We start from the raw sequence: 22998 nt of genomic DNA, 5'->3' as shown, positions 1-22998 counted from the left end.
GGTAGGCGGGTCCCAGTGCGTGGCGGGTCCCTGCCTCCTTTGAAATTTACATGGAGGCGGGTTGGGGGCGGGATGGTGTCGGGACCCCCGAATTTGGGAATTTAACCCCCCCGCATGCCTCCAATCACGACTCCACGGGTCAATGAAAATCGACCCCAAAGTCTCTGTATTCAGTACAGGAAGTTGTCATGGCTGCTGGAGTACTGCAGCGCAGCAGTAACTTGTCAAATTGGCCATTCTTTATATATTAGCCAAAAGAAAGAAAGACTTGGATATATGTAGCACCTTTGACGACCACTGGATGTCCCAAAGCACTTTACAGCCAATGAAGTACTTTTGAAGTGTAATCACTGTTGTAATGTGGGAAACGCAGCAGCCAATTTGCGCACAGCAAGCTCCCACAAACAGCAATGTGATAATGACCAGATAATCTGTTTTAGTGATGTTGATTGAGGGATAAATATTGGCCAGGACATCGGAGATAACTCCGCTGCTCTTTTTCGAAATAGTGCCATGGGATCTTTTACTTCCACCTGAGAGGGCAGACGGGGTCTCAGTTTAACATCTCATCCAAAAGACGGCACCTCCGACAGTGCAGCACTCCCTCAGCGCTGAACTGGAGTGTTAGCCTAGAATTTTGTGCTCAAGTCCCTGAAGTGGGACTTGAACCCACAACCTTCTAACTCGGAGGCGAGAATGCTACCCACTGAGCCACAGCTGATAGATATCGGCAGACCATGGAGTGTGGCAACAGGGGTGGGCGGGGTGTGAGGGTCACAGCCAAACCCAATCTTGTCCTCATCAGACATCTAACAGTGCTCTTTCTATAAGGGGGTCAACACATAATGATCAACTGTGATCAGGAATAAGACCTTGGCTGATTTTTCCCCCTCCCAGCCTTGTGAATACTGATTCCAATTGCTACGTCCAGCTGAAATTAGCTAACCCAACACAGACCATGGATCAAAAATATTACATTTTAAAAAGGACTTGACAAAGGAGCCTTGAAGTTCAAATGGTGGATTGCTTGACTCATTATTTAGGTTCCGCGGTTATCACCAGCATATATTTGCCTCAGTTGTGTGAACTTCATCAATTTATGGCAAGGCCTTTAAATGGAGTACCGCACAGAAGAGAGACAGTCCACCTCGTGGGAGGGGAAAGGAAGAGTACAAAGTGTCTCTCTGCGGCTCAGTCAATTTTAATATGCATGAATATTGGTCCATATCAGAACGACACTATTGATACATCTGTTCCTAACCTGCCCTCCTGGGCGGTGGGAACATGGAGGCTGACTCGAAAGGAAAAGCCTCAGGCCAAGCTCCACACATCTATGGGCCTCCCTTTGCATATCACTGTACTGGGGAGGGGAGATTAGTAGCTGCATTGTAAATGTCACTGAAACTGTACCTGAGTGGGCTTCCCCGACCATTTCCAGAGCTGTCGTGCTGGGAGAAAGGAGGAGATTTTTGGACGATTTTCCACAGATGGTAATCTCTGTCTCTTTGATAATTCCTTGGCCTTTTGAAGTCTTAGTTCCTCCTGTCTCTTTAGTTTGATCTTATTAGCAGACATCACAGACTTAACTGAAAAGGAGTGTGGCGACATCTTTGTCTCCGTTTGGCGTGGATCTGAGGGGGTCAGCATTGCAGGCACAGGGTGCGTCATACAAGTTTGAAGCAATAGTGTCGAGTCATCATCAGAGCTGTATGATGAGTCATCATTGTCTGATGAACACAAGCTGGATGTGGAGGTAGAACCAGATGTTGAAGATGAAGACGACGCAGAAGATGAAGAAGAGACAGACAGCCTAGACATAAATCTTGACGTGACACTCTGTTGCAAGTTTCTATTTTCATCCTCATCATCCATGTCAGAGTACGAGCTATGGCTGTCACTGTCACAATCCATGCCAAACTCTGATTGGCCAGTGTACTCATTCATGGCTAAGCTGATGGGAAGGTTTTGAAGTTGAGCATGTTTACCTTTTAGAAGTTCTATCCTTCCATTTCGGTCTTTGCTAATCAAAGCTGACTGGGAGTAGCCAGCATCAACTTTCACTCCAAACTCCTTCTCGCTCATAAGCAAGGCCTTTCCGTTTTTTGTTTTTGGAGACATCACACCTTCATGATCTAACTTCACAAGGTATTCTGTTCCCGCTTTTCTCTTCCCAGCTTTTGGAACTGATGCGTCTATTTTTTCCATCCTTCTGTACTTCAGGGGTTTAGGGTTTGGCGCTAGACTTGGACTGCTTCCAAAGGATGCAAAGGTGTTGGCGATGCTGCTGAAGGAGTCAACTTCAAACCCACCACTGAACACTGGAGGAGGGAGGCCGTGCACTGGAAGGAACCGCTCTTTACCCTTCGTCCTCTTTGTGCTTCCATTGAACTGAAACAGGTTTTCTAAAACAGCGGTGCTCTTGTTGGAGTTCTTTTTCTTTGTCTGGATGATTCCTGGCCAATTTATCAGAGCATCTGTCTTTTTACTGAGCATGTGTCCCGCTCTCAACAACGTTGATACCTCAGACTTTAAAACTCCTTTTCCTTTTTAAAGAAAAAAGAAATGATTAGTTTTGTAACATTTTGACTGAGAATCAGATCATTTTAATGCAAGGTGCTCAATCATCCCGCTGCACAAATTAGAATAGTGTAAAACTATAAATAAAATGCTACCTGTTCATTAAAAAGTATCACCATACATTCCGAATCCTTACAGAGAAACAACATTAATCCTGTTATTATTTCTAGCCCTTATGTTTCCTGGTAAATAGACCTTGCTACTGTCTACTTACCCCATTTCCACTGAGCTACTGTAATCACTGGGATAAAATATGAAATTTAATATTGTGAGAAATTTAATATATCAAAATGTTAATTTAAACACTACATAAGCTCTGTTAAGAGGGTATTAAATAGTACACTAGCTTCTTGGCTGTAAATCGCGAGCCTGTCCCCATAACACTTGAAGTCTGAAGGCAATTGGCTTCCCAACTGGCAGTTGTTGGTGCAAAAATAAATGGGCCCCAATGGCTACCAGCAGCAAATTGTCCACGGAGCCTGGGAAGCCATACTTGTCCCGGTTCAGACAATGGAGAAGATATCCCCCCATGATTCACCCAGAGAGCCAATATAACTTTGAGCACACTACCCCCCGGTCAAGACCCAAACACTTGTCAGTTCTCTGCTGCCAAAGGACTATGGTCTGAGTCTCAGGCCAGAGTACACGGGTGGTTTTAGTCCTAAGATGTGTGTAATGCATAAAGAGGCTATTTATTATGTTAAAGCAATAGCAAAGTGGTGATTTACCTGCTTGTAATATAGTTTGACACCACACACAGCCCCGTGTAAACAGGTATGAATAGGACATTGCCGAGCACTGACATTCTTGCTCACAATATTCCACAAATACAGAAGTGACAACACCTCCAACTTGACAAATTGTTTAAATATAAGGTAAAACGACACATAACCAATTATAGATGGGGCTGAATAGGACGCTACAGACAGAGGAGGCAATTCTTCCGGCGGAAACTGGGTGGGTGGGCAGTTAAAATCGCCACGGTTATTTGCCCACCCTGAAGCTAACACAGGTTTGGATTTTCAACTGTTCTCCTGAGCAGGCAGCAAAGACACCCGACCAAAGCTGGCAGGGTCCTTTTTAATATATCCATGTCAGGTTCCGATGATGTCATTGGGACCTGACTGCAATTTTAACTCGGGGGAGGGGGCCGGAGCGGGAAGAGGCAGTGAGTTTCCCACCAGGCCATCCTGGTGGTGAAGAGGATCGGGCTTAGAAGAGGCCCAAAAAATTAAGTTTTAACATTTTTAAAAATTACTTTCCTTGTACGGCCTGGACGAGCAGGATCGCTCTTCTGGGCCTCAATAGAAAACTTTATGGTTCCCCTGCTGCAAACTCGTTCCCCCCTCCTGATTGTGGGATGGCCCGGCAGCTGATCCCACCACTTACCTACTGACGGAGCGTGCTCTATGGGCCACTCAATTTTCCGCTGCTTCCCATCGTCTTCCTTCCCGGAATACTCTGGGTTGACCATTCTGGAGCATTGGGTGAGTTTCTAACTGGCACTGCTGCTCACCCGCAGAAATCTGGCCCGGAGTTAAAATCGGGGCAGATTAGCCTGTATTGGATCCTAAGGAGGCAGTGGCGTGAATATGTAACATTAAGGCCTAGATTTTCAGTGTGCCGTGAGGCGGGCTTTTAGGCGTGCTGGGGGCAAAAATCCCGAACTCGGGGGTCCCGACACCATCCCGCCCAAAACCCGCCTCCACGTAAGTTTCAGAGGAGGCGGGTACCCGCCCCGCACTGGGACCCGCCGACCCGAGGCGGGAAGGGATTAGTGCCAATTAACTGCCTGTTAACAGGTAGTTAACAGGCAGTTTTTAGCCTAAACCCTATTTTGAGGGGTGTCGTGTGGGATTCCCGACGGCTCCAAACCACGCCAGATTAGAGCAGGCGGGCCGTCGGGTTGAAGGACTTGGAGGGGTCGAGATGTCGGTGTTCAGGTGAGTGATGGGTGCATGAGTGCAAAGGTAAGTGTGTTTGGTGTGTCTGAAGTGTGTAAAGAAGTTTAAATTACCTGTACTTACCTTAACAGCCTTTCTTCCTCTAGGCGTCGGGAGTCCATCATTCAGCCAGCACAGAAAGCTGGATGGCTGCGATCTGTCAAAAATGACAGCCTGCAGCTTTCAGTGCCGGTGAGAGTTCTAACTGAGTCTGCGTAGAAGGACTCAGGTTAGAAGTCAGACTGTCAGTGTTTGACAGCTTCAAACAGCTGTGAAACACTGATATTTCATCTGTCAGCACGTCTTGACAGATGAAATTTCAGTCTGTAACATCACCTGTTGCCGGGTGGCCCTTAATTGGCCTGCTGAGCCCGCTGGGCGGGCTCAACAAGGTCAATCAAGGGAAAATCGCGTGGATTGGCCGGACGTCGATGGAGGCGGGACTAAAACCCGAAAGTTGTAGTCCCGCCTCCTTCCCGACTGCTGAATGAAAATCCAGCCCTAAGACTCTGCGTGTGGCATTGAATAGCTGGCAGTACAGCATGCGTCTGCATTGCAAAGAAAGTGAATAAACTGTTTTGCCTGCATTTCAAATAAACCAGATTTGTTTTGCATTCATTTTTATTCTGTATTCCACTTGGTAAAAAGAAAAAAAAAAACAGATTTAATGGGGGCATATCCTGGAACAGGGCATGACTCACCTGCTTCACACGAATCACAATGGGAGGGAAATACTAAATAATGATCAAGGGATTTTAATATTGTTACAGTGCACATACCGAGCACAGCTGTGGCTCGCAACAACTATCTGCTTTTTGTGATGTCATTGTAAAGGAGTTTCTATCCTATTGCCCGCCATCATTCGCTGAAGACTATTGTTGGCTCGTGTCAATTGTGTACAAGAGCGGGAACTATTTTTCATTCAAAATAGCTCATCGGTCAATTAAATGCAACGTCTGATACTATAAGATCCCTTCAACTGTTCAGTTGAATTTGTTTAGCTGCTTGGACACGAAGTGAATTTAACATTGAGCCATCCTTTCATGTGCCTTTTACAGGCACTACTGCTACTGCCTGTTTGTTGCTTTCAGCCAGCTTGGCCAGATGAATTGAGTGTAGGAGTGGCTATTCCCTTCTGTTGTACATTCAAGCCAACTACCTCTTACAACCTTGGCTTAATTTACATTTATTGCAGTTGTTTGACTGCTAAAATAGTCTTGCTGTATACACAGAGTCACAGTGAGGCTTTGCAGAGCTGTCTGTATAAACTGAACATTATCTGCTGTCCTGGCCAATGCAATGAAGTGAATCATGCACACTGCCAGAAGAAGATTTGTTACTTCCTTCCCCACAATGATTTTGTCAAGTCTGTTGTCCAATTTGATTCCACGCCATTGTAGAAACTCCAGCACATTTCCAGCTCTTTGTTTACATTATACTAGTTCCGCTGTAAACTGACTTGTGCTGCCACAGTAATAACTTTACAAAATTCAAGAAACAGCCACATTCCAGTATCGCTCAATGCACATTTAATCGATACTTTTTTTCTTAAAGGTTTCACTGTGGACTTATTTACTAATCTACTTTTGGTCTGCTAATAGTTAGTACAGGTTGAGCGTCCCGAATCTGGCAACCTTGGGACCGAGGCCGAGCCGGTTTTCGGGCTTTGCCGGACTTCGGAACGTGTTTCTGATGTCCGAAGTCCGGAAACGCCCGAGCCCAGGTTGCGATATTTCTGGACTTCGGACATCAGAAACACGTTCTGAGTCCGGAAATGCCTGGGCCCAGGTTGCGCTATTTCCGCTTTTTGGTAAGCCTCCCTCAGGGTGTCCGGATTCCGGAACATTTTACTGATTCCGGACCCCTGTCACCAATTGTCCCGGAGTCCGGAATATGGAACATTCCGGATTTGGGACGCTCAATTTGTATAACAGAATTACAGCAATATTATAGGTTTTATAGATTGTGAATTATTGTCTATCATAATATTGTCACTTCCTTAATTGACAGTAAGAACTCAAATGCTAACAGGAGAGTGTGGTTGCACTTTAAAATGAATCCAACTTTTCTGAACAAACTAATGTATCTAATAGAGGGCTTGGTTACATTTTAGCTCCATTAAAGCTTTCTCTTTCGGGGGACCGGGTGGTGCAGTAGATTAGACACCAGGGTTCAAGTCTCGGCTAGAATGACGAGATGAAAATCTCCTCTGACTGACTGCTGTAAGGGTCTTATATGAAGTTTTGGGATAGTTTCAGTCTAGTTCTCAGAGGTGAACGGCCTGCAGCACACTTCTGTTCCTAATCTGGCACTAAATTGGCAATCTCACACAGCTGTAGGGAATGGAGATCTTCTGAGGTTGGAGATGAGGCAAAGGAAGCCTCTAACTGGGCGATGCTTGACCTGGGAGTGCTTCACTTTGACAGTTAGTGCCTCAAATGGGAAAGTGTTCCATTGCCTCATGTTAGCATTTCTGATCTGGATTAGTGCAGAAAATAATTGAATTTTCTCTTTCAGTTTCCTTTAAGCACCAGTATTACCAACAGACGGCCTGTTGCATAGGACTCGTATCTACTGGAATTTCTGGTACAGAGAATCCCTCCGATGGGTCTTCCTTACTGATACAATTTCCTGGACAAAAAAACAAAATGCTAGCCATTGACCGGTCGTCAACAAGTTTTAGAAATGGTCCCCAAACTCCGAGGTTTGTAGGTCAATCTTAAAATGCCTTCGTAGCAAATCAATGGCTAGAATCTTTTGTCAAGAAGATAGTGTTTGTTTGCTACAGCTCACCAAAGAATTAAGAATTTGTGCTGATGATGCAAGTTCCGAACAGCCCATGGTTAAAGGAAATTACAAAAGCAAGGCGGTGGGGGGAGAGGGGACGAAACTTACTTAAAAAAAAATATAGCCTTCAGGACTGTCGCTGTAGCATTTATATATAGTGTTACACTGAGCAAATAATTACAATATTTAAAGGTAAACCCACCGGCTTTCCCTTTAGCTGAAGTCTTCTTGCCAGAGTTTTTGCTCAATTCTGAGGAATTCTGTCCATCCAGAGTGAGATTCCGGCTGCTTTCTGCACTTTCTCGCTTCTCAATGGGGAATCTCCGAACTCGAAGTCTCCCATTGGACACCAGCAGTGCAGGGGAAGGTTCTGTACCTATAAAAGAAAGATTTATATTGAAATTTGCTCATTTAAAAAAAATGGTAGAATTTATTGCTTTTGATGTTTGTACTGTTCTACTGCCTATCCCCGGAAACCCGAATTCAAGCTCAGTGGAGCTTAAAGAAATGTAGGTTTCTTTTTCAATCTAAAAAGAACTCCCCAGCTGTGCACCTGTTCTATCTTCTAAATAAAATGTCTGATTGATTCCTTTACAAACTGACAAATCACCGCAAACTAACCCAGCACCCCCTGAAACCCCAGTACCCAAACTAACCCAGCACCCCCTGAAAACCCAGTACCCAAACTAACCCAGCACCCCCTGAAACCCCAGTACCCAAACTAACCCAGCACCCCCTGAAACCCCAGTACCCAAACTAACCCAGCACCCCCCGAAACCCCAGTACCTAAACTAACCCAGCACCCCCTGAAACCCCAGTACCCAAACTAACCCAGCACCCCCTGAAAACCCAGTACCCAAACTAACCCAGCACCCCCTGAAACCCCAGTACCTAAACTAACCCAGCACCCCCTGAAACCCCAGTACCTAAACTAACCCAGCACCCGCTGAAACCCCAGTACCCAAACTAACCCAGCACCCCCTGAAACCCCAGTACCCAAACTAACCCAGCACCCCCCCGAAACCCCAGTACCTAAACTAACCCAGCACCCCCTGAAACCCCAGTACCTAAACTAACCCAGCACCCCCTGCAACCCCAGTACCCAAACTAACCCAGCACCCCCCCGAAACCCCAGTACCTAAACTAACCCAGCACCCCCTGAAACCCCAGTACCTAAACTAACCCAGCACCCGCTGAAACCCCAGTACCCAAACTAACCCAGCACCCCCTGAAACCCCAGTACCCAAACTAACCCAGCACCCCCCCGAAACCCCAGTACCTAAACTAACCCAGCACCCCCTGAAACCCCAGTACCTAAACTAACCCAGCACCCCCTGAAACCCCAGTACCCAAACTAACCCAGCACCCCCTGAAACCCCAGTACCCAAACTAACCCAGCACCCCCTGAAACCCCAGTACCTAAACTAACCCAGCACCCCCTGAAACCCCAGTACCCAAACTAACCCAGAACCCCCCGAAACCCCAGTACCCAAACTAACCCAGCACCCCCGAAACCCCAGTACCCAAACTAACCCAGCACCCCCTGAAACCCCAGTACCTAAACTAACCCAGCACCCCCTGAAACCCCAGTACCCAAACTAACCCAGCACCCCCTGAAACCCCAGTACCCAAACTAACCCAGCACCCCCTGAAACCCCAGTACCCAAACTAACCCAGCAGCCCCTGAAACCCCAGTACCTAAACTAACCCAGCACCCCCTGAAACCCCAGTACCCAAACTAACCCAGCACCCCCTGAAACCCCAGTACCCAAACTAACCCAGCACCCCCTGAAACCCCAGTACCTGAACTAACCCAGCACCCCCTGAAACCCCAGTACCCAAACTAACCCAGAACCCCCTGAAACCCCAGTACCCAAACTAACCCAGCACCCCCTGAAACCCCAGTACCCAAACTAACCCAGCACCCCCTGAAACCCCAGTACCCAAACTAACCCCGCACCCCCTGAAACCCCAGTACCCAAACTAACCCAACACCCCCTGAAACCCCAGTACCCAAACTAACCCAGCACCCCCTGAAACCCCAGTACCCAAACTAACCCAGCACCCCCTGAAACCCCAGTACCCAAACTAACCCAGCACCCCCTGAAACCCCAGTACCTAAACTAACCCAGCACCTAAACTAACCCAATTAGCAGCCCAGCCTAATCGAGTACCTAAACTAACTCAGCATCCCAATCTAACCCAGTATGCTAACTAATTCAGTTCTCTAGACTGACAAGACTTCAGAAATAACATATAACCACAAACTGATGTGTACAGATTAACAGGTCCCAGAATCAATTGCTGGGCCTACGCTGCCATGAGCTGATCACAGCCAGAGTGGCAGTAGAAACAGGACAATTGACCTCAGGTTCCCTCGGTACATGAGGGGGAAATCAGACCGGTTTCCTGCCCCTGATCACTATCTACTGAGGCCTGCTGGAAAGCATGAGCATGAGGATAGCACTGCGCTTTGTAATGATGCACTTCAAGGTGAAATAGCCTGCTGATATGCACAGCCTCGGCTTCGACACGGAGACTGACCATTTGGGTGAATTACCTATGGATGCCAGCACCCATGGAACCCTACTCCAGCAAGGAGTTAATGCCTTGGCGGGGAAGGGGAAAGGAGACAGAGAAAACTAGAAAAAAAATTCAGATTCGGATCATTAAAGAAGATTAATTTTTCAACTTTATTTCCTAGCGTGCATTATCATAATATTTTAATATCATTGCTCATCAGTATATTAAACAACATACTAAGCAAACATGACTTGAACAGCTCACAAGTGCATGATACATTTTTATATCCTCTAAATAATGGATTTTTTTTTCAATATTTCAGCAAACAAGAATAATTAACTCACTGGGGAGTGGGAAACACAGGTGATCTTTCACTCGGTTGAATGGGCCGCATAACTCACACACGTACTTGCAGTACTCATGAATTATAGCTCTTCATACTTGTAAAAGATTCTCCCATTCACTTCTTGCATGTAAATTACCGTCTACATGTGTATTTGGGGATGGATTTTTTTCAGTTTTGTTCTGTAAAAGTCAGGGCTTGTCTTTCAAAGATATCGTAAAGGCTATCATTATGGTGGAGAGATTTTTTTTTAAATCACTGTCTCTGGGCCACTCAGACTGGGAAGGTCCCAAGTGCAATTCCTGGTGTGTTCTGAGTCACTGGCTTCAGCCTGGATGGTGACAGTTGTACTACAATGAATGCTCCCCCTTGAGTTAGGAGGAGAGGTACAAATTGGTCAGGGTTCCTGTTCTCAGTCGCTGTCCTGTGCTCTCTGCTGGAGCTGCACATGTTTGGGTTCTGGGTGAGGAGATGGGCAAGGAGATGTTTGTGGCGCCCCCCCAAAGATCAGATAGCCTGCCAACAGTAACTGTTGTGGCTTACACATGAGTATTGGTCACTGGGCAAGGGGTCAGAGCGTGACTGCTGCCCGCGGAACCACACCGCAGTGGGGGAGTCAACACTTTCAGGAGGGAGGGAAGAAAACTGGAGAGTAAAAGAAACAAATGGTATAAAGAGCCTGTACAGAAATACTTCTTGGATGTTTTGATTTAGTCTTAACCCTAAAGGTAATTTTATTTTCAGTGTAAAATAAGACTTTTATGAAGCACCTAAGTAATATTTTGTTGGTCTTTGGCTAGATTTAGATAATACATAATATAAATTTATAATTTACGAAACAATTCTCTGGCATTAGGTATTTGAGAGGTTCCCCAAGTTCAAAAATATCTTTGCTTGTAAACATTCTGTGACCAAACTGCAGCAAAAAGAATTGGTAATTTTGTTTCCCAGGATTACTCACACTGTATTTTATAATCTAGAGGGAGAAGACGGATATTTGACAGAGAAATTCGTCCCACATCGCCATCATCAAACTCCACCGTGACAAAATCATCTCCATCCTCCTCTTCTTCCTCATCACTGGAGCTGCCTGCTAGACATAAGAAAGCACAGGAGAGGCTCTGGTTACAGGGAGGGTACAGGCAACAGGAGATGACTACACTGCGCATTAGCAGTTACCTCGTCTGTAGTTTCCTTTTTTGGTAAAATAAAGTTATGTGCGCCATTCAACACAAATCGCAACATTCACCACCATTAAGCCACCAATTATTTATCTTAAATGTGCAACTTTTCAAATGAGCCATGATACAATCATTTCAATCATTTTAAATTTCAGCGTATGAATTCTTTAACAGTGTACATACTCAAATCCAGACTCCGGCTATGTGTAACATGCAGGACAAACAAGTTATTTATAGTAACATTTTCAAAACCAGTCTTTACTAAGTCAGGGAGAAAGTGTATAAGTAAAAATCTGCTCATAAATCATCAGCAGTTTTCCTGTAACATAATATTTAATTACTATGCATATAAATATTTATAATTCCAGGTTGCAAGGTTGTGTTGTAACACCAAAACTGCATTGATCCTGGGCAATACCTGGGGGAGAGGGGGATTTCCTCTGTGGACTGTACATTTAAAAGACTTGTTATTCTGTTTCTAAAAAACACTTTCCAATTTCATTGCACATAGTACATAGAAGCAATCTCTCTCCCTCCCAGTTACTGAAATGGTGGAGGAAGTAGCAGTTTTTTCCACGGTTTGTTTAATAGATTCCCTTTCTTTCTATCTATCTAGAAACATAGAAGATAGGAGCAGCAGTAGGCCACTCGGCCCCTCGAGCCTGCTCCGCCATTCAATGAGATCATGGCTGATCATCCAAACTCAGTACCCTGTCCCTGCCTTCTCCCCATATCCCTTGATCCCTTTAGCCTTAAGAAATATATCCAACTCCTTCTTGAATATATCTGATGAATTGGCCTCATATGCCTTGTGTGGTAGAGAATTCCACAGGTTCACCACTCTCTGGGTGAAGAAATTCCTCCTCATCTCTGTCCTAAATGGCTTACCCCTTATCTTTAGACTGTGACCCCTGGTTCTGGACTCCCCCGCTATATATTTATATATTATATAGAGATCTCCCTCTCATATATCTGCTACAATGGGTTTATAATACAATCTTGTTTGTCATGGCAACATTTTGCTGTTCTTGGAGACCCCCTTGGCGAATATTTATCCATCAACCAACATCACTAAACACAGATTATCTGGTCATTATCACATTGCTGTTTGTGGGACCTTGTGGACCAATGCTGCAATGCTCCATCTCACCCTCAGTAAGCTCCCCACTGGAGTGGAGCTAATTTACAGAACAAACGGGAAACTGTTCAACCTCCGTCACCTCCAGTCCAGATCCAAGGTCGTCCCTTCCTCTGTCAGCGAATTACAGTATGCAGACGACGCTTGCGTCTGCGCTCACTCGGAGGTCGAACTCCAAACCATCGTCAACACCTTCACTGAAGCGTACGAGAGCATGGGCCTTACACTAAACATCCGTAAGACAAAGGTCCTCTACCAACCTGTCCCCGCCACATAGTACTGCCCCCCGATTATCAAAATCTACAACAAGGCCTTGGACAACGTGGACCACTTTCCATACCTCGGGAGCCTACTGTCAACAAGGGCAGACGTCGACGACGAAGTCCAACACCGCCTTCAGTGTGCCAGTGCAGCCTTCGGTCGCCTGAGGAAGAGAGTGTTTGAAGACCAGGACCTCAAACCCGGTACTAAGCTCATGGTCTACAGAGCAGCAGTGATACCCGCCCTGCTGTATGCCTCAGAGACATGGACCATGTACAGCAGGCACCTCACAGCACTGGAGAGGTACCACCAACGCTGCCTCTGCAAGATCCTGCAAATCCATTGGCAGGATAGGCGCACCGTCAGTTTTCTTGCTCAGGCCAACATCCCCAGCATCGAAGCTTTGACCACGCTCAATCAGCTCCGATGGACGGGTCACATTGTCCGCATGCCCGATACGAGACTTCCAAAACAAGTGCTCTACTCGGAGCTCTGGCATGGCAAGAGCGCCCCAGGTGGGCAGAGGAAATGCTTCAAGGACACCCTCAAAGCCTCCTTGAAAAAGTGCAACATCCCCACCGACACCTGGGAATCCCTGGCCCAAGACCGCACAAAGTGGAGGAGAAGCATCTGGGAAGGCGCCGAACACCCAGAGTCTCTTCGCCGGGAGCAAGCAGAAGCCAAGCGCAAGCAGCGCACGTCAACCCAAGCGCCCGCCCCTTCAACCACCGTCTGCCCCACCTGTGACAGAGACTGTAGGTCCCGCATTGGACTCATCAGTCACCTGCGAACTCATTTTTAATGTGGAAGCAAGTCATCCTCGGTTCAGAGGGACTGCCTAAGAGAAGAGAGAGTTTGTGGGACCTTGTGTGTGAAAACTGGCTGCTGCGTTTCCTAAATTACAACGGTGACTGCAATTCAAAAGTACTTCATTGGCTGTGAAACGCTTCAGGACGTCCTGAAGTCGTGAAAGGCGCTATATAAATACAAGCCTTCCTTTCTTTCCCTAAATCACACTATATAAGATGGCTGGTTCAGCATCACGAATGACGCATTTGATAAAATGGAGAAAATATCAAGTTGGGAATGCTGAATTTAGTTCCAGGCTGGTATTGTACACATTTAGAAGTGATGGTGGCATTTCCTCTAGCTCAGCTGGAATTAATGCATTTTTGTAGTGCAATTAAGTATTCAGTCATAGAATCATGGAATAGTTACAGCACAGAAGGCGCCCATTCAGCCCGTCGAGCCCGTGCCAGCTCTCTGCACGAGCACCTCAGCTAGTCCCACTCCCCCGCCCTTTCCCCGTAGCCCTGCAAATTTTTTTCCTTCAGGTACTTATCCAACTCCCTTTTGAAAACCCTGATTGAATCTGCCTCCACCACCCTTTCAGGCATTGCATTCCAGATCCTAACCACTCGCTGAGTAAAAAAGTTTTTCCTCATGTCGCCTTTGGTTCTTCTGCCAGTCACCTTAAATCTGTGTCCTCTGGTTCTCGCCCCTTCCGCCAATGGGAACGGTTTCTCTCTATCAACTCTGTCCAGAACCCTCATGATTTTGAACACCTCTATCAAATCTCCTCTCAACCTTCTCTGCTCTAAGGAGAACCACCCCAGTTTCTCCAGTCTATCCACGTAACTGGAGTCCCTCATCCCTGGAACCAGTCTTGTAAATCTTTTCTGCACCCTCTCTAAGGCCTTCACATCCTTCCTAAAGTGCGGTGCCCAGAATTGGACACAATACTCCAATTGAGGCCGAACCAGTGTTTCATGTCAGTACAGATAGATATAGCACTTTTTGACAGTAGGCACCAGTTGCTACTGATTGGTGATAAATTTCACAAAATCCCTAAGAACTACTCGATTGATCTCTTGTTGGGTATTGGCGTCATGACTCTTAATTATATGCAGGTCTGATTATAAGCAACATTTTCAAGTTATTGCAGGTGTAATGAATGGATGGACTGTGGATTTGAGTTTATTTTTTAACCTGTTGCAGCTATGGCACAGACACCAAGTACGGATGCACTTTGGTGTTTTCGTGGTGTGTGATCGATCATTGTGTTTTTTTGCAGTGCATTAAGTTAACTCCTGCTGCGATCCTTGCCTGCATGAAATTACCACTGTCAAGCTGAGAATTATTCGAGGACTATCCTGTGCTGAAAAGCATACTGACACATGTTCTAAATAATAAATATTCAATCTCACCACTTGGACAAGTCGTTGTTAACAGATTAAACTTAAAAAAGAAGCTGTCCTGAAAGTTACAGGTAGCAACATATTTCTGATTCAATTAGCTAGCATCTTTCACTGACAGAGGGAGTACAAACATAGCTATCTTTTCTCAGGTATATACTGTATCTGTGGGTAAGAATCATTGAAATGTTAAAAAAAAATCTGAACCTTATAATTAAATAATTAATAAAATGAGCATAATAACACTAATAATTACTAGTCTAGACTTCACTTGATTAGATAATGCGACTAGCCAGATTTTAGTTAATTTTTTTTTAACAAGGTAGACTGACTGTCAGTGTTGATGCGTGTCAGAGAATTGATCTGTGCCCAATCACACCAGCACTGGAGCATCTGGCTCTCAACCAGATGGTTACAGACTAGAATCTCAGTTACAACCTTTTGACAGAGAGAATGTATAAAGCACGAGGTGAAGCGATGTACTTTGGCGGGACACAGCTCAGACGAGAGGAGAAAATTGACATATTGGAATAGAAATTAGTCCGGGCCTGTTTTCAGGCCTCGAATCAGAGGCCCCAACAGAGAGGCCCGAGGCCGGCCCAAAGTAAGGCATCGAGCCTCATTAATATTTTTTTTTGTGAGCTGCCTGTCGTGCCGCCATAGGCAGCTCGCTCATTTTACTCAGAAGAATATTGGGGTTCTTGCCTTTCCAACAGCGGCCCAAAGGTAAGTCCCAGGAGAGGGGTTGCAGCAGGCAATGGTTCGGGGCAATGGTTTGGACTGCTGAGTCGGGGATGCACTCTTGCTCTTCCTGACTCCACAGGAAGCTTTGAAAAACCTGACCTTTAGAAGAAGCGCCAGTCTCGCCCATCGCTGCTGAATTTGTGAGAGGAAGCCTAAAACAGGCGTTCTGCTCCTCATTTACATATGTAAGGGAAGCCTGTTTTTAGGCGGTTGCCAGGGATGCCTGAAAGATGACCCGACCCAATTTCAGGTCAGACTTTTTTTTCCAAGCGTCCTTGGGGCGCAGGACGTTGACGCACGAAAAACGGGCGCAACGGGGTCCAATTCCTACCCCATTATCTTTGCCAGAGGTAAATTAATCCTCTCAATGGCCAATTGCGGCACTCATGGAGTCATCTGTGACCTATACCATCACGTCTACAGAAGGCTGGCGGCCTATGGTCATTCCTAATGAGAATAAAAAAGAAAATCTTGACTAAGAATGGAGGTATTATTTTAAAAAAGCAAAAGAGATCGAAAGGGCCTACACATACCTCCTTGTCTGAACTACTACTCTTATTTCAGGCAAAAGGCCTGAGTCAGAGGGAGTTAATAGCAAAACTTCCCACTAGGTTTTGATAAACGACATCTGGATCTTGTACTCCCCAGTCACATTCGACCTTGGAGCTAGTCAGTGACGGATATGACCAGTCTGTTCTCATCTCAAACATTCATACCAGTGGCATTTCTCTCCACTTCACTCCAATATTATCAACATCCATCACCCCTCTCTCAATGTGAGTAGCAGCATCATTTACACAGCTTGCAATATTCAGCATGCTCCACAAATCCATCACCTTAATGGAGTACTAATTCAAATTTAAATGTTTGCGCAGCGGCTGTGGAAGTGGCCTTCGGTAGATAATTATATGATATTGTTTTTTTTTCTGCTGACAATTGTAGCAAAGCTGTAGAACTGACCCACGGCGCCCTTATCTATTGGTGAAATATTTAAGTTAACCAGATCTTTTGTTTTCCTTTTACTCCTCAAATGTTGCTTGAATGCACGCCACATTAATCCACCCAGCACAGTAAGAGAGTGGCTCCTGGGCAAGGCCATTGATTTGCAGTTTTCATGGAAAAATGGACAATATCACAGAACAGTCTCCAAAACACCTATAAAAAAAAAAAATCACATAATAAATATGAACAGGAGTAGGCCATTCAGCCCCTCGAGCCTGTTCTGCCATTCCAGTAAGATCATGACTGATCTGTACCTCAACTTCACTTACCCGCATTTGCTCCCTATCGCTTGATACCCCTTAATTAAGAAAAATCTAGCAATCTCAGTCTTGAAAATTTCACTTGACTCAGGACCACGGCATTTTGGGGGAGAGTGTTCCAGATTTCCACTACCCTTTGCCTGAAAAGTGCTTCCTGATTTCGCTCCTAAATGGTCCAGCTCTAATTTTAAGATTGTGCTCTCGTCTTCTGGATTCCTCCACCAGAGGGAATAGCTTCTCTGTAACCTATTGAATCTCTTAATCATTTTAAACACCTCAATTAGATCACCCTTCAACCTTGTAAACTCAAGGGAATACCAACCAAGTTTATGCAACCTGTTCTCATTATTTAACCCGTGGTATCATTCTGGTGAATCTGCGCTCTACTCGGAGGCCAATATATCCTTCTTGGCATGTGGTGCCCAAACCTGAACATAGTACTTCAGATGGGGTCTGACCAAGGCTCTGTACAACTGAACTATCACTTCCTCACTTTAGTATTCCCATCCTTTTGAGCTACAGGCCAACAGTCCATCAGCCTTTTTGATTACTTTTTGTACCTGTGCACTAGCGTTTGATGATTTTTGTACATGGACATCCAAATTCCTTTGCACCTCCACAGTTCCTAATCTCTCCCCATTAAGAAAATATTCCAAAATAACAACAGAAAATGCTGGAAAAACTCAGCAGGCCAGGCAACATCTGTGGAGAGAGAAATAGAGTCAACGTTTTGGGTCGAAACCCTTCTACAGAACTGAGAGAAAAGGCTGGAAATGAAACAAAAGGCAGTTTGGGGGCTGGGAAATGGGGGAGGGGATGAAAGAAGAGACATTAAGAGATATTCAAGGTGAGACGAGATGGTAATAGGACAGGTAAAGAAACAGACAATGGCTCTAGATGAAGTGTGAAATGCGCTGGCAGAGTGAGAGACAGCTGCCATGTGGGAGAGAGGGAATAAAAAGGAAAAGTCACAAAGCAAAAGTGTGGATAAAAAATATAAAATTATAATAGGGGGCGAGGTTATGATCTAAAGTTGTTGAACTCGATATTGAGTCTGAAAGGCTGTAAAGTGCCTAATCGGAAGATGAGGTGCTGTTCCTCGAGTTTGCGGTGAGCTTCCGTGGAACAATGCAAGAGGCTGCAGACGGTGAGGTCTGAGTGGGAATGGAGCGGTGAATTGAAATGACAGGCGACCGGAAGCTCGGGGTCACCCTTATGGACTGAACGGAGGTGTTCCGCAAAGCAGTCACCCAATCTGCGTTTGGTCTCCCCAATGTAGAGGAGACCACATCGTGAGCAGCGAATACAGTATACTAGATTGCAAGAAGTACAAGTAAATCGCTGTTTCACCTGGAAGGGGTGTTTGTGGCCCTGGACAGTGGGAAGGGGGGAGGTATGTGGGCAGGTGTTGCATCTCCTGCGCTTGCACGGGAAGGTGCCAGGCAAAGGGGAAGGGGTGATAGAGGAGTGGACTAGGGTGTCTCGGAAGGAGCGGTCCCTGCGGAATGCTGAAAGGGGAGGGGAAGAGGCGTTTGGTGGTGGGATCACGTTGGAGGTGGCGGAAATGGTGGAGGATGATCCGTTGAATGTGGAGGCTGGTGGGGTGAAAGGTGAGGACAAGGGGAACCCTATCGTGGTTCCGGGAGGGAGGGGCAGGGGTGAGGGCTGAAGTGCGGGAGATAGAACGGACCCGGTCGAGGGCCGTGTCAACCAGAAAATATTCCAATTTGTCTTTCTTGGATCCAAAGTGGATGACCTCATGCTTCCCTACATTTTTGTCCACTCACTTAGTCTGTCCACGTCCCTTTGTAACTTCCTGCTCCCACTTACACAACTTACTGTGCCTCGCAACTTAATGTTATCTGCAAACTTGGATATACAACTTCCAATTCCTTCATCCAAGCTATTGATTTATTTGGAGAAAAGTGAAGGCCGCAGTACAGATCGCTGGGGAATGCCACTGATCATATCCTGCCAATCAGAGAACGTTCCCTTTATCCAGACTCGCCGTCACCTACCTCTCAACCAATTACTGACCACATCCTAAAGTTACCTCCAATTCCGTGCACTCTCGTTTGGTGGAGAATGCGGGCACGATGACGGACTTAATCATCAGTCACTATAAACTAGTCGATTTAATTAAAAATGAACAGAACTGTGGAATATGATCCCCGAAATACCGGTAAAAATCCTGGAAATCCACGCAACAAAACTGGGATTGATCTTATTCAGCCACTGTCAGTCACCCATTGTTACCAGCACTAATGCGTCCAGAATAAATCACAACTGAGGGTAGAAATTTTGATCAGTGAATTTCACCTATGTGTTTGTGTGTGTGTGGCTATTTTTACGTTAAGTGTTAAGCTTTCATGCCTGCATTAAAATGGCACCCACAGGATTGTAGTTTAAGTGCGTTAAGTGTTCATACATGAGCTTTGCCAATAAGAATGTCTGCTCTACAGTATTTTATGTTGTGTTCATATTATTGCTGGAATGTGTCCTGAGCCCGCGCTCATTCTATACTGGGCTGAGAGATGAGTTTGTCTCATTTATACGTTAATTAAGAAAATCGACTTGGCCCAATTTGAACCACTTAAGGTGCTGTTTCCACTTATTGTTAATTAAATAGGACTGTGCTTGGCTCTTTCCAGTCATTTAAAGGAACGGTACTTCAGCCCAGTTGCAGCTTGACTTCACTCAAGTGGTTGGTCATACAAGTGAGATGCAGAGATCCATGCTGAGCCAATTACGATCTCCTTGATTTCAGTGGGAATGTAGCTATTATGCTTGCACCCAACAACGATTGTCAAACTAGTTCACAGATCTGAATTCACTCTCATTTTGACAGTTTGATTGAGCTGAGTTATCGCCAAGCTACCCTCAGAACAGTTTGGACGGAGCCTGGATTTTCCTAAGCTGTGGTTTTCCCTGTTGTCTTCAGCAAGAAATACACGCGGTTTCAGCTGAAGCCAGCAAAGCAAAACTGCTGAAAATGGTTCCTGCAGGTTCTGCAGTTGTTCAAATGGCACTTCTGACATACACCCTTTGCGACCGAGAGCGCCTAATTCTGGCGCTAACACTGGTGGAGTAAAAATGATGCATTTGGACTAAAAGTGAATAATAGCAGCTATTCATTGCTGCCTCCTTACTCAGCTGTGACGTTGTTAGCCTAAAGTTTGTGCACTTGGAGCATTTTATTTGACAATTTTTTTACCCTGCTTTGGTGCTGGATCTGCAACTTGTCTTTGAAGGGATGGGGTTAAGTCTGCGTGCTATTGTTTGTTGATTCAGTAAACTGTGGCTCACTCTGCAACAAATCAAGTATCAAAACAGTAATTTAAAAATCAGATCATTTTTACTGTACAAAGCATCAAAATCATTGCCATGTTTTACTGTAATAGGCTACGTAGAGTATTGTAATTTATTTTGGGTAAATATTATAGTCTACCCCTGTTAATTCAAAGTCATTTTAAGCTAAAGAAAATGTGAATTATTATTGCGCGGCCTGCCTGTGGAGGCTGCCTAAGGAGGACCGAGAACCGAGGACGAATTTCTGGCCGGCTTCGGGCCTCCCGGATGGGGCGAGGCTGCCTGCCCTGTGCCAAATTCTGGGCCCGAAATGGAGCCGGGATGGATTCCCACTCCTCCGTGCCTGTTGTAGCATGGGGCGGGATAGCTCCATGAAGTATATACACATTATAAAGAGTCTCAACATCTCTCTCACATCCAATTAAAGATTTCCCCCAAACTGCAACAAAAAAGATGTGTCCTGTTGTGGCTGTCATTACTTTGCTGCATTGCCCGAGGCTGTATTTTTATTCACAAGAGAGCATCTGCAGCAAACATGGGTAGTAGCGGTAACCATAACGATGGAGGTATGTCAACACCATCTTCTTCTGCCATAAAAGTGATCTGAGCAGGAAGCATTGTCAGACCGAAAAACCTCAGTCTGGTTTCAGAATCCAGCTGCTTAGGAGCAGTGCATGATCAGTAACTCTTGATGACAAATAAAGGATTAGCAGTGATGGTTCCAGTTCCACGGGTTCTTGGATAGACACGCCACCAAACAGTAAAAGTTAGCATGTGTAAATGACGCAACTTACGGCGGTCCAAAGTTCAACCTTTCTCTTCAGAAAGTGCTGAAAAATAAATCCGACAGAATTTGTGACCAAGCATTCACTACAGCTGCTAACTTCAGGATTTGTGACAATAACTGTCCCGACAATTTGGCTTTCCTTTCTTCACCTCAGAATATGATTTTGCTGATGATTCGCTTGCATGACATACGGGGAAATCAGAAACTGCTTCCTCACTGCTGGGGAAATCTGATCTTTCGGTACATGCGAAGATAGTTGGACTTTCAATGGCCAGCAGAATGTTAATGATGCCCGGCTGTTAAAATGGACCGCTTGTCCCACTGGGTGACCCGTGCATCCACCCAGGAGTTAAAATTTGCTTTTGGAACATTTAAAAACCGAGATTAATACTGACGCAGGAGACAGGTGTGTGTGGACTCATTTTTCTACTTATCGCAATGATGCTTTTAAAGCTGTTTTGGAATTGCTTCATGACCAGCATTAGTCGGATCCGGCTCAAAGCACCTCGAAACATTAGCATAACACGCGCAATGCAACTGCAGAAAATGCCAGTGAGGACGCTGACAATATCCTATGAAATCGAAAATCAAACAGACACCCTAAGACCACTTCATGAAATTGGAAGTTTATTTACCTCATGGTCTCGTGCATCCCCAATTTGAATCGCTCCACCATTGGTGGCTGTGCCTTCAGCTCCTAGGCCTTAAACTCTGGAAATCCCTGCCTCTCATTCCAATAGGTCCAACAAAGCAACATTACAGCACTACAGCATTTAAAAGGGATTGCCAATCCATTCCCAAGTGACTAATGCTCCACGGTAATCAAAAGGTCTATATTTTTAAGTTACTTTCCATTGGCTTTACGTTTTACAATTGATAAGTAAAATTGCTGCACTTGAGCTAAAGTTGTATTTAATATATTAGATTCCAAAGATGACTTATTTGTTTGTAATCAATATATTTTTTGTGCTTTATGTTTTCACATTCAATTTACTCTGGCCAATTTGAGAAAAGTCTTTTGTTAGGGAGGCCGAGAGAAAGAGAGAGGAGAGTCATTCATCTCACCAGTCACACATGGAACAACTCTGCAATGAACATCTATCCTAGACTAATGACATGTTAGGTTACTTTCACACCACATACCTATGGCTGCTCTGTGGAAACCTATTGTGGACTTGCACCTCTAAATGTTGCACAGTTAGAGAGCAATCACACAGCAGCCAGTGCTCCAAAGTTTCCCCCACGTTCCAGTGATGAGTGGGCCTATCCATTTAATTTGTCTTTGGGAGTGATTGCAACTGACAACAGGATGAACATGGTGAAGGTCATTCAGGAGGGTAACTATAATAACGTGTGTGGTTTTGCACATAAACTAAATCTTGCTGTCACTTTTGCACTTGACAAACACTGGTCTTTATGCAGCACCCCTGCCAATGCATTTAGCATTTGCAATTATGTGTGGAGCTCTGAGGCAGCTTCAATTTGAACATGACTCCTTAGCACCACCTCAGACAAAGTGTTCGTAGTGGACCTTATTTTAAGCTGCACTATGAGGTGAAACTGAAACATGTGCTACATGCCATTGCCATTCTTCTTGACACTGAAATGACTTGGAAATGCTTCATGTTAAGACTATGGTCTCACCCCTCCCTATCTCTGTAACCTCCTCCAGCCATACAACCCTCGGAGATATCTGTGCTTCTCTAATTCTGGTCTCTTGTGCATCCCCAATTTTAATTGCTCCACCATTGCTGCACCTAGGCCCTAAGCTCTGGAATTCCCTCCCTAAACCTCTCCGCCTCTCTACCTCTCTTTCCTCCTTTAAGACGCTCCTTAAAACCGACCTCTTTGGTCATCTGTCCTAATATCACCTTATGTGGCTCAGTGTCAAATTTTGCTTGATAATGCTCCTGCAAAGCACCTTGGGACATTTTACTACGTTACATGT

The 22998-nt window shown here is 45.2% G+C and overlaps 1 protein-coding gene across 1 annotated transcript in view; it reads right to left on the bottom strand.

Moving 5' to 3' along the window:
- The window catches only part of bahcc1b (BAH domain and coiled-coil containing 1b), a 236035-nt gene that overhangs the window by 8484 nt on the left and 204553 nt on the right, over positions 1 to 22998 (bottom strand). Inside the window, exons 25-27 of the mRNA XM_085963645.1 lie at positions 11135 to 11266; positions 7510 to 7683; positions 1411 to 2543 (exon numbers count right to left, since the gene is read on the bottom strand). Of these exons, the coding sequence (XP_085819771.1) occupies positions 1411 to 2543; positions 7510 to 7683; positions 11135 to 11266 (1439 nt within the window). The remainder of the gene's footprint in view (positions 1 to 1410; positions 2544 to 7509; positions 7684 to 11134; positions 11267 to 22998) is intronic.

Source organism: Somniosus microcephalus, chromosome 21 (assembly GCF_052327205.1).
Source record: "Somniosus microcephalus isolate GS21.2 chromosome 21, FLI_Smic_1.0, whole genome shotgun sequence".
In the NCBI taxonomy this organism is placed as follows: Eukaryota; Metazoa; Chordata; class Chondrichthyes; order Squaliformes; family Somniosidae; genus Somniosus; species Somniosus microcephalus.
Note: the sequence above shows the minus strand (reverse complement) of the source record. Positions and strands in the feature narration are given on the sequence as shown.